This window comes from Halichoeres trimaculatus, unplaced genomic scaffold (genome assembly GCF_033239565.1).
Source record: "Halichoeres trimaculatus isolate MK-OKI-2021-1 unplaced genomic scaffold, fHalTri1.1 fHalTri1_scaffold_12, whole genome shotgun sequence".
Lineage (NCBI taxonomy): Eukaryota > Metazoa > Chordata > Actinopteri > Labriformes > Labridae > Halichoeres > Halichoeres trimaculatus.
In genome coordinates this window covers 33,321,938-33,333,510 of record NW_027437190.1, presented here as the reverse complement: position 1 = coordinate 33,333,510, position 11,573 = coordinate 33,321,938, and the positions used below count along the sequence as shown (strand labels likewise).

The window sequence follows — 11,573 nt, the reverse complement described above, 5'->3', positions numbered from 1 at the left end:
TTGATTAAAAAAAAATATTTAAGTAAAAATAGTGTGGGAAAAAATCTTAAACTATATTTTAAGGCAGACGTGGACTCCAGAAGTCGCTTTCCTGTTGTTTTTAAAGTTTAATCAGTCTCTGCTGGGGTCGTTTACATGTTGTCATGTCAACAAACTGAACTACTTAATGTTCTGTCAGGTAGCTTCTTCAGGTAAACACGTCGCTTATCAAACTCATCCATCTGATGTCAGTTATTGATGAAGTAACGTTCCTGGGATGTGAACCCTGATCGGATCATCATGGAGGATCAAGACCTTAAACACATTCACCTGTTAAAGGTGAGTCACTTTCAGCTAACACTGTTACAGCTCGATAGCATGAGCTGCTAACAGCTGATCAGGTAAATATAGTGGATTCAATATGAAACGAAACAGGAAGCTAAGCTAACAATCATTAAAGTATGTTAGTATCAAACACAGAGGCAGTTTATTAATTTATTTATTCCTTTACAGAGTTTATTCAACAAATATCTCAAAGTGTCAACAATAGAGCAGCAAAGTACCACAAATTCTGCGAACTGTATTATTAATATATTTTTTTTATTAATTTGACCTTTTTGATAATGTTAACTGCTAGAATTCAATAAAACTTTAACATTTTTCATGTTTCTGTTTCACTGTGATAATCGTGAGTTTCCTTCTCCAGCAGAGGGCGCTGTTAGCTTTATTACCAGCTCTGATACAAGCAGCAGAAATCACTAAAAAATCACATCTCTGAATTCTCCTTTCATTAGTTACTAGATTTCAAATCAATACTTTGTTACTTTTAATTTCTGCTTATAAAAATAAGTGAATAAATCATGCCAATTAAATTTTGTTTTGGAGAAAAATGTGTCAACATATATTAACTGTAAATAGTTATTAAATGATGTTAAGTATTTGTGAACAGAAAAATATTTTTTAAGTGTACAGGATATGGAAACACATTACCAAAAATAAACAATAAAAAACACATAGAGAGGATGTTAATAAAACACATCCCTCTAAATCTCCAAGCTCATTTTGTACCGTGTTCTTGTCAATTAACTTTTCTCAGGTGTCCGGGTGACTCCTCCTCCTCCTCCCACATGGCGTCTGATGCGTCTCCTCCAGGTGAGGATGAGGAAAAGAGAAGAAGGAGGAAGAAAAGGAAGGAGGAAAGGAAGAAGGAGGTCCAAGCGGAGGACATCGAGGAGCTAACATCAGCAGGTCACAGCGCTCTGCAGGAGGGGCGGAGCCAAGAGGCTGTGAGCTGCTTCAGCTCTGCGTTGCAGAAAGCAGAACAGGTGAGGTCAAAGGTTAGCAGGTGTTGTAGTAAATAAACACAGCTGATTTCCCATCATGCTTTACTGCTCAGCTGCAGGACAGGCGGGTCTTGCGAGCCTGTTCCTTTAACCTCGGAGCTGCCTACGTGGAGGCGGGGCGACCACAGAAAGGTCTGGACCTCCTGCAACAGGCTCAACCCGGACCAAAGGCAGACCGCCTCCCAGACCTTCAGTTCAACCTGGGCCTGGCCCACAATGCAATGGGGCAGAGCCAGGAGGCTGCTGCCTTCTTCCTGCAGGCCGCTCAGCTGTACAGATCCCAGGGGGACGGAGGCAGCGAGGGCGACGCCTGCATGGAGCTGAGCCGCTGCTACAGCCGCACGCAGGTCAGAACCAGAACCAGAACATTTACATATTAGCAGCCATGTGGACGGGTGCGTGATGTGACAGGTGTGTGTGTGTGTGTGTGTGTGTGTCAGGACTGGTCTCTGGCAGCTGAGGGCTTCTTGCGGGCTGCAGAGAGCTACAAGTTGGCAGAAAAGTTGGATTCTGCAGCTGCTGCTCTCAAAGAAGCAGGAAGTGTCATGAGCCAATCAGATCACTTCAGTCAGGATGACATCACCAGCGTGCTGTCAGAGTGCCTCAGTCTTACAGACAGCATCACTGAGCCAAGGATTCTGGGTAATCACAGAGGATGATACAGTGTAATCTCACCTGTCCCCAGCAGCTGTTTGATGAAAACTTTGGTTTGACTGTGTCCAGGTGAGCTGTACCTGTCGGTGGGCGTGTCTTACTGCCGACTCCGGTGTTTCCAGGAGGGGGTGCAGTGCTTCCAGCAGGCTCTGGGTCCCTCAGCTCAGCAGCCCCCTCTGCTGGCAAAAGTTCTGCACAACCTTGGAGCCGCCTTGAACTCTGAGGGCCAGTTCAGAAACGCCGTCACTTACCACAGGCTGGCTGCTGGACTGTACGGTCAGTCAGCCGTCAGTCATCACACGCCTGATAATCACGAACCCTGACAGTCACAGTGTGTTTCTGTGTGTTTAGGGTCTCTGGGTTGCCGTGCCGACCAGGCTCAGTGTTTCAGTAACCTGGGGATCGCCTGCAGTCGGCTGGGTGAGGATGAGGAAGCAGCAGAGAGCTTCATCCTGGCTCTGCAGGGATTCAGAGACACTGGTACGTCTGGGAACTACCTGTGGTTTTTGTTTATTCACGCTTACCTATGTTTGTTTACATTTATCATGTTTGTTGATGTTTTATGAGGCTTATTTTTTATGTTTATTGCTTATGTTTGTTAATGATTGTTTATTATTGTTAATTAATGTTTATGTTTGGATGCTTTTTTTTGTTTGTCTGTTGAACTTTTTTATGTTTATTGATTTTTATCTTTGTTTACATTAACTCTTCATTCATCTCTGTCTGTATTTGTTTATTATATGTGTTTATGTTTTTATAAGGCTTATGTTTATGTTCATTGTATGTGTTTGTCGATGTTAATAGTTTTTGTTTATGTTTGTTCATGTTTTTAAATGTTTGTTTATTAATGTTTGTGTTTGTATATGTTAAAAATATTTCATGTTTATTAATCTTTATGTTTGTTTTTTACATTTATTATGTTTATTTATGTCTGTTTGTATTTGTTTTTTGTAAGTTTGTTTGTGGTAGTCTATGTTATTAATGTTTATTTATGTTTACTAGTGTGTTACTGGTTACTAGTGTTTTTCTTTATGTTTTTGTTTTTTTACATTTATCATGTTTGTTTAAGTTTTTTCATATTTATTAAGGTTTCTTTAAAAAAAAAATGTTTATGATTATTAATGTTTATTTGTGTTTCTTGACATCCCTGCAGAGGAGCACCTGGCGGAGGTTCAGGTGTGTGAGTCGCTGGCCGAGTGTTACCTGAGGCAGAGGAAGCAGCAGAAAGCAGTTCAGCTCTACAAGCAGGCTCTGAGCGCGCTCACTCACTGCCAGGTAACGTCATACACCTGTCCATTGGAGGTCAGAGGTCACAGCTGTCACCTGTTAGCGTTAGCATAAGAGAATTTTTTCTTTAGGACTCATCAGGTCACCTTCGAGATCATCTAGTGGAGCGTCTGACTGCAGCTCTGCAGCGAGATCAGGTGACCCGAAGGCCACGCCCACTGAGGCCACACCCCCACAACTCACCTGTCCCCCTTACTGTCAGGTAACAGTTGTTTCAAATTTACTCTGATTGGTCATATCATCTGTGTCACATGACATCTGCCCGCCTCCTTACAGGAAGAGTAATGTCACTCAGAGTCCAGGCCAAGCATCCAATCACCAATCACTACATAAGAGGGGGGAGAGGCCAGGTGAGTCTCTTACCTTTAAATCACACATATCAGCTGGTAAGATGACATCACAGTTCATTTCCCAGCATCCTTCATTCTCCATAGAACAGGATGGCAGACAGGAAACTGTCATTTCCGGGCCCTCAGGGGGCAGAGCCACTGAAGCACCTGGCTACATGAGCAATGCACCTGGACCTCGCAGGTAATACACAGAGACCTCAGCAGGGCTGGGAGCCTCAGGTTGAGAACCCTTCAGCTCTAACAGCCTGTGTGTGTTCACAGATCAGAGCAGGACGGGCTGCAGAACGGTGAGTACGGCGTGCTCTCTGATGTCTGAGCATGCTCAGCGGTGAAGTGAAGGTGTGACTTACCTGTGTGTGGTTCCAGGTGAGCTGTGGTCTGACAGAGAGAACCCGCCCACTGACAGGTGAGTGACAGCTGTCTGTGGTTAAAGCTCCTCCTGAAGTGAAGTTACCCATGAATCCGTTTATTTTCCTCCAGTGAAGCCTCATTGGTCCAGCAGGTGCAGGCTCCACCCCTTCTTCCTGGTGATTCCACTGTGGCTCCGCCCACTCTGGCCAGGTGGAGGTCTCGGTTCTGTTCAGTGATGTAGACTCTCTAATTAAAAGCTTGTTTCATTAATGTCATTTCCTTTTAAAGGCTTTTATTGTGAAATATTTGCCAGGATGAACTCCAGAATCAGGGGGTTGTTATTCAGCCTGCCCCCTAGTGGCACCTGGTTGTTACTACAGGAAACAGTCTTAAGCTCAGTGTAGATACAGATTGACAGGATCATTAATATCCTCATTATCATGAATTAAAGTTTTATTTTTATTACGTCAGATTATTGTCGTTATTTCATCATCAGTTTAAATATCATCAATTTTTATTTTCACATTTTCAGCAAAGAAAACAGCCTGTGCCCCCGTTTTCCTCTTATCACGGTTACTAAATGTCATCTGTGTGTGTGTGTGTGTGTGTGTGTGTGTGTGTGTGTGTGTGTGTGTGTGTGATGGCAAGAAAGAGGAAAAGGAGGGTACAGCCTCAGATCTGATCAAAAATCAGCAGCAGAAACACACACACACACACACACACACACACACACACACGCACTCTGATCTCCTGGCAGCTCCTCCCCCTCGCTCTGCGCTCTGCAGGTTTCTCCTCAGTCTTTCAGGAGCTGCTGCAGCAAATGGACCTTAACTGATCTGGATCAGACCAGATCCTGTTCTTTATTCAGGGTTCTTCAGGTTCATCAAAGTCTCAGTTAATCTGTGAGGGTCTCTGACGGTCTTTGTGGATCCCCCAAGAGCCTCTGTGGACTTCTGCAGCTTGCAGGACAAAGAACATGAGGAACATCAAGAGATACTGAGAAGGTAAAATCTCAAACTCCTTCAGAATAAAAGCCTCAAAATCAGACACTTTACTCTGCCGCCACGTGTTACTTTATCTTCTCGTTATTTTTAGTTAATTGATATTAAATCAGATTATAAATTTCAGATGTTGATAAATTGTGGTTGTTGTGTTAGCAGCAGTAGAAAGAAATAAAGACGTGTATTCTTGTGATGCTGCAGCTTTAAAATTACCTGTTTGGCTTTATTCATTTATTAATTGCTGAAATTTTAATTGAGAAATCTCATTAATCCTAATTTTAATTAATCAAATGTAAGATTGTTTTAACTCTCTGACAATACAACCAAAACCTGTAAGCTATGACATCACACCCTCAGGATGATGTCATTGGGTTTGTTTGCATAGTAGCATCTGTGTCTGATGACATCATCAGCCTTCAGGTTTAAAGGGGACATATCATGCTGATCCCTGATTTAATACTTACATATAATATAATAAATTTGAAAACAAGACCTTTCACCCCCTGAATTTTCAAGAAATGGGATATTGTATTTTTTCTGATATCCTAGAACGAGATTTGATGCCTCTGAAAATAGGTCATTGACATTTTGCTGCGAGATTTCAAACGTTGTGACGACACGAGGATCGTTTCTTTTTATTGGAGTAATCTGATAAAGCAGCTCCTCCTCTGTGATGTCAGTTAGTCACACAACCACCATCAAGGGATAAACCCACCAAGAGCCGACTGACTGAGTGCTGGATGCAGGGACTCTGCTCTGCTGAGCAGCTCGGCTTTACATGGTGAATTAGCAGTTAAAACACTGTAGTTTTAGCAGACGTGGTAATACTTGTGGGACTGTGATATTTGCATGCTTGTTCTGACATGCACTGTGAACCTAGACCACAATAATGCTGCGGTAATAACATAGTGAGGAACTGACGGAAGAGGCGATCTTTAGACTACACTTTCAGCATGATGGATAAAACAGACAGAGAAAAGTGAAGGAGCAGGATGGAGCCCTGTTATAGAAATAGTTTGTTGGTGAAGTCTGCCTATGTTTCCACATATAAACTCTACATGTTACAGTACCGGTTTGACTCACCACACTGAAGCGTCCTGAGATGATCCGTGTCGAGGTGGATTTTCTTCCTCCTGAGCTGCAGAACCGTCCGGGTCTGACCCGGGGTCCAATATAAAAGGACGTATCCTACACTCTGCCATTTTATTAGTGCTATCAATGCCTTACGGTGAAGTTTTGGCAAACAGCAAACTCGCTCGGTCTGCTCCATTCAATGTGGCGATTTTGTAAATACTGCCATGCTGCAAAAACCGCCCCCTGGCTCTACCCCCTCCGCCCCTCTGATAGAACTGACCAATCAGAGCACAAAGGGCTGTGACGTTGTGAGGTTACTGGAGGTCATTCTGGAAACGGAGCGTTTCAATGAGATCTTCAGAATGGCCTAAAATGAGGATATTGAGAACGCTATTGTGGGGCAATGAAGGAACTAAATGACTTGTACTGAGGGCAGAAATGCTTTACAGGCATCCTAGTCTGGCATAGTGAAAAGGAGAAACAAGCATGATATGTCACCTTTAAGGTACAGACATGTTATTAAAAAGGGGGGCTCAGGTGCAGGGTCTGTCCTCACCTGTAGACACCTCTAGTCCAGAATCCAGTCTGACAAGTAGACCTGCTCCCCGTGTTTGTGTGTGTGTGATTATTAAATTACATTGTATTGAGTCAGGAGGAGTATTAGGGGGCCTGACACTGCAGAGACAGAGAGGTAGCCAAGGTGACATCATGGCCACACACACACACACACACACACACACACACACACACACACACACACACACACACACATACACACACACACACACACACACACACACACACACACACTGCATCCAAAAATAAACTGTAGATAGCAACCTGACCTCAGTGTGTGTATCAGCGAATCAATATGAAATCCAATATGCCGCTTTTATTCTGAAACTCAGCCTGCTTCCTGTCTCTGATATTGAGTTAGAGTGCTGCTTTTATTTTGAAAAGATTGGGGGGAAAAGCTCCATTTAAGTTTGTTTAGGTAAATTAATTAAGTTCTTCTGAATTTATACATTTTCGTACCTCATGCTAAGCTAGGCTAATTATGTACTGTCCCTTTAAGACATGTGACGCACCTGAGGATGTACCTGTTTGGGTTAAAAAAAAACCTGTATTTGTCCCTTTCTCTGCTCCTTAAGATGTCAGGTAACTGGTCCATCCTGAGACTGTCAACACAGGCCCCGCCCACCACCACAGAGGCCACGCCCCCTCCTAACACCTCCCAGCTCCCCCCTCTCACAGACTGGGAGGTGCCCACCTTCACTCGTGCCGCTCAGTTCAGAGTGGGAGCCACCTTCATCCTCTTCCTGTTTGCCGCCTGCAGTAACCTTGCCTTACTGGTCAGTGTGTGGTGTGGGCGTGGTCGGCGCCTGGCGTCCCACCTGAGGCCCCTGATGCTGAGCCTGGCGTCAGCCGACCTGATGATGACGTTCTTGGTGATGCCTCTGGACGCGGTGTGGAACGTGACGGTGCAGTGGTACGGAGGGGACGCGCTCTGTAAGGTGCTCTGCTTCCTGAAGGTGTTCGCCATGCACGCCGCCACCTTCATCCTGGTGGTCATCAGCCTGGACCGCCAGCACGCCATCCTGCATCCTCTGGACGCTCTGAGTGCACATCGCAGGAACAGACGCATGCTGCTGCTGGCGTGGAGCCTCAGCCTGCTGCTCGCATCACCACAGGTAGATATCACACCAGGTAACACCAACAACAGGTAAACACCCAATGAACAGTGAGGTGTTTAGACTCTGAGCTGTGATTGGCTGCAGTTTTCAGACTCTGAGCTGTGATTGGCTGCAGTTTTCAGACTCTGAGCTGTGATTGGCTGCAGTTTTCAGACTCTGAGCTGTGATTGGCTGCTTTGTCCACACTCTGCACTGTGATTTCTTCTTCCCTTTGTCTCTGAATCTTTCATGAAGCTGCTGCAGATAGAATCCTTACATCACGCTGTTTAGATGAATATTAATGACGAGTTCACACGCTGAGCTGAAGGAGACGTGGAGGTCGGAGTGAAGGTGCTCCTCCTCCTCCCTCTGATCACAGAGCAGATAAATGATTTTAGTGAATCTTTATTCTGCAGCTGAAGGTGTGATAAGTCTCATGTTGGAGTTTAGTCACAGCCTGAAGCTGCAGTCAAATCCTCCTGAGCGTAAATCCCTGAAAGAATGTTTCTGATTAAAGCACCTCCTGCTGTTAGCTTAGGCTAACCCCCCCTTTACTTTCTATGAGGAATGCTAGCAACGCTAAGAGGCCTCCAGCTGAAACTGAGCACAGTAACACTCTGACACCTGAAACCTCATGATGTTTGAAAGACACGTCAGACCTCCACCTGAGCTCAGGTATGACTCTGACCCTCCACCTGGTCTCCTGCAGCTCTTCATCTTCAGGGCCGTACAGGTAGAGGGCGCCAACTTCACTCAGTGTGCGACTCACGGCAGCTTCAGCCGCCGCTGGCAGGAGACCGTCTTCAACATGTTCAACTTCACCACGCTCTACATCCTCCCCCTGCTGGTCATGAGCTGCTGCTACAGCCGCATCCTGCTGCATATTCACCTGCAGCACCTGAGGAACAAAGGTAACACACCTGACACACCTGTACACTACTCAGTAACAAAGGTAACACAGCTGACTCAACTGTACACTACTCAGGTATAAAAGTAACACACCTGACACACCTGAGGAATAATGGTAACATAAGTAACACCACAGGGACAAAGATAACACACCTGACACACCTGTACACACCTCAGGTACAAAGGTAACACAGCTGACTCAACTGTACACACCTCAGGTATAAAAGTAACACACATAACACCTCAGGAACAAAGGTAACACACCTGACACACCTGAGGAATAATGGTAACATAAGTAACACCACAGGGACAAAGATAACACACCTGACACACCTATACACACCCCAGGTACAAAGGTAACATACGTTTACCTAAGGAACAAAGGTAACAGACCTGACTCACTCAGGTACAAAAGTAACACACCTGAATCAGCTGAACACTCCTCAGGTAAAAAAGGATCACACATAACACCTAAGGAACAAAGGTAACACACCTGACCACACATGACAGACCTGAGGAACAAAAGAAACACACCTGACTCACCTCAGGAATAAAGGTAACACAGCTGACCACACCTAAGGAACAAAAGTAAAACACCTGACACACCTGAGAAACAAAAGTAACACACCTGACACACCTCAGGAACAAAAGTAACACACCTGACACACCTCAGGAACAAAAGTAACACACATGATACACCTCAGGAACAAAAGTAACACACCTGACACACCTGAGGAACAAAAGTAACACACCTGACACACCTCAGGAACAAAAGTAACACACCTGACACACCTGAGAAACAAAAGTGATGCACCTGACACACCTGAAGAACAAAGGTCCCACACCTGTACACTTGAAACACCTTTACACACCTACGGAACAAAGGTACTCACCTGAAGAACACCTGTACACACCTTTTCACACTTGAGGAAAAAAGTGACGCACCTGCCCACAACCAAGGAACAGTGGTTACACACCTGTACTCACCTGAACCCCCTCAGGAACCAAGGTCATACACCTGTACACATCTATACACGCCTGAGGATCAAAGGTAACACAACAGACATACCTTTAACCTGTATATACCAGTTCACATATTTTGACTATGCGGTGTATCAGATACAGAGGTCAGACACCTGACACACACCTGAATACACCTGTGACACACCAGTAGATGCTTTTACACCTGTACACACCTGTATTATGTGCCACCTGATATAAACCTGTCACACACCTGTGAACTTTTGAGGACTCAGTCCATACCTGTCTCTGACCAACATTTTTACACCTTCACATCCGCACCATTATAACATTTGGTACACCTGACGCACCTACCTGTACAGGTAAGTTGATCCAGTACTCCCTTACATTGTAACTTCACTGATGTAGCCCCTCCCCCTCTCAGCAGGTGAGTCGTACCTGCGGCGCAGTGGCACTGACATCATCCCGAAGGCTCGGATGAAGACGCTGAAGATGACGGTGGTCATCGTGCTGTCCTTCGTGGTCTGCTGGACGCCGTACTACCTGTTGGGGATCTGGTACTGGTTCCACCCGGACATGCTGCGAGTCACACCTGAGTACGTGCACCACGCCCTCTTTGTGTTTGGGAACCTGAACACCTGCTGTGACCCCGTCATCTACGGCTTCTACACGCCATCCTTCAGGGCCGATCTCGCCGCCTGCTGCCGCCACACCAGGACTGACACCTCAACGCGGTCACCTGAGCGTCTGTCAGCCCGGCCTCACAGCGAGGGGTCAGACCCCAACACCAACCAGCAGCCTGCAGTGGACTGAGCGACCAATCAGAGCAGAGGGGTCCAGTGATGTCACAGAGGAAACAGGAAGTGGATCAAATGAGCTTGAAATTCTTGTTTTCGTTATTTATTCTGCAGTTTCAGAGCTCAAGATGATTGTAGGTTTATTTATGAAGACAGATCCGTGTGTGTTCAGAAAAAAAGCAGAGACTGTGTTTTCTATTTTAATTCACTTTATTTGGTTTTATGTGTCAAAACATCAGAGCGGAGAACAGACAGGACAACAAACAGAATCAGGACAAAACCACGGAAGAAGAAGTTCATCCACTGAGGAGGAGGAGAAACTAAAGAGTGAAACAAACTTTTAAAAACAATTTGAGGTGTCTGTAACCACGTTTCTGGCTGCTCCTCTGTCTGCTCTGGTTAAAGCTTTAGCTTCTCTTTTTTTATGACACATTAATGAAATAAAACGTTTGGAGAGAAAAGAAACCAGAAACATTAAAGCATCACTTTTCTCATTGGTTCTAGCCTTCGTTCACTACGAGCTCTACGTTTAGTTTCTACGTTGTGTCCACAGGCGAGGTAGTCCAACTTTAAACTGACAACAATCAGCTTTTATATAAAATTACTCTGAATATCTGTAAAATATGGCTCACATCTCACGTGTATGGCTTTTTGTCTTATTAAATATGGCTGAATCTGCTACCTTTAGCTGAAAACACGACATTTTAAATCCTAGAAACATTTTCACATCTTTAAACTACCAACAGAAAGAATCAAACAATAAGAAAACAGAGGTCATATGGTATTAATCATAATATTATCATCAATAATAATTAAAACTCTTAATGCTCTTCTTCACACGGTTTCATTTTGGCTGAATTTCCTCTTCGCTGCCGAGCGAGCGGCGGTGACGGAAAAATAAGAACGAACTGAGAGAAGAAAGTTCTAGAAACAGAACAGCAACATTAAATTCAAACATGTTTGTTTTTCATTTCTATAAAGACATCAGGAGCTGACAGTGACCTCTGACCTCTGGGAGGGGGAGGGGCTACAGGAGACAACCATGAGACTGGACGGGGCTTAGTGGTAAGGGTGGGTCTCAGGTTTTAGGTCTCTGTGAGTCGCTGTCAGCAGAGACAGGAGCTAGGAAGACATCAGAGCACAGGCTGGCTCAGTGCCTCAGAGGTCAGAGGTC

General features: G+C 44.9%; 2 protein-coding genes across 2 annotated transcripts; both read left to right on the top strand.

The window, feature by feature from the left end:
- Positions 1-51: 51 nt before the first annotated feature.
- ttc24 (tetratricopeptide repeat domain 24) lies at positions 52-3,929 on the top strand. The gene is made up of 11 exons (XM_074684221.1): positions 52-318; positions 1,076-1,304; positions 1,376-1,669; positions 1,763-1,964; positions 2,046-2,252; positions 2,328-2,456; positions 3,130-3,251; positions 3,335-3,465; positions 3,540-3,613; positions 3,698-3,794; positions 3,875-3,929. The coding sequence occupies exons 2-11, from the start codon at positions 1,107-1,109 to the stop codon at positions 3,927-3,929; spliced, it is 1,509 nt and encodes a 502-aa protein (XP_074540322.1). The 5' UTR covers positions 52-318; positions 1,076-1,106.
- A 3,261-nt stretch (positions 3,930-7,190) lies between these two features.
- LOC141800610 (gonadotropin-releasing hormone II receptor-like) lies at positions 7,191-10,951 on the top strand. Its single transcript, XM_074683272.1, has 3 exons — positions 7,191-7,730; positions 8,422-8,623; positions 10,027-10,951. The coding sequence occupies exons 1-3, from the start codon at positions 7,191-7,193 to the stop codon at positions 10,413-10,415; spliced, it is 1,131 nt and encodes a 376-aa protein (XP_074539373.1). The 3' UTR covers positions 10,416-10,951.
- Positions 10,952-11,573: the final 622 nt, after the last annotated feature.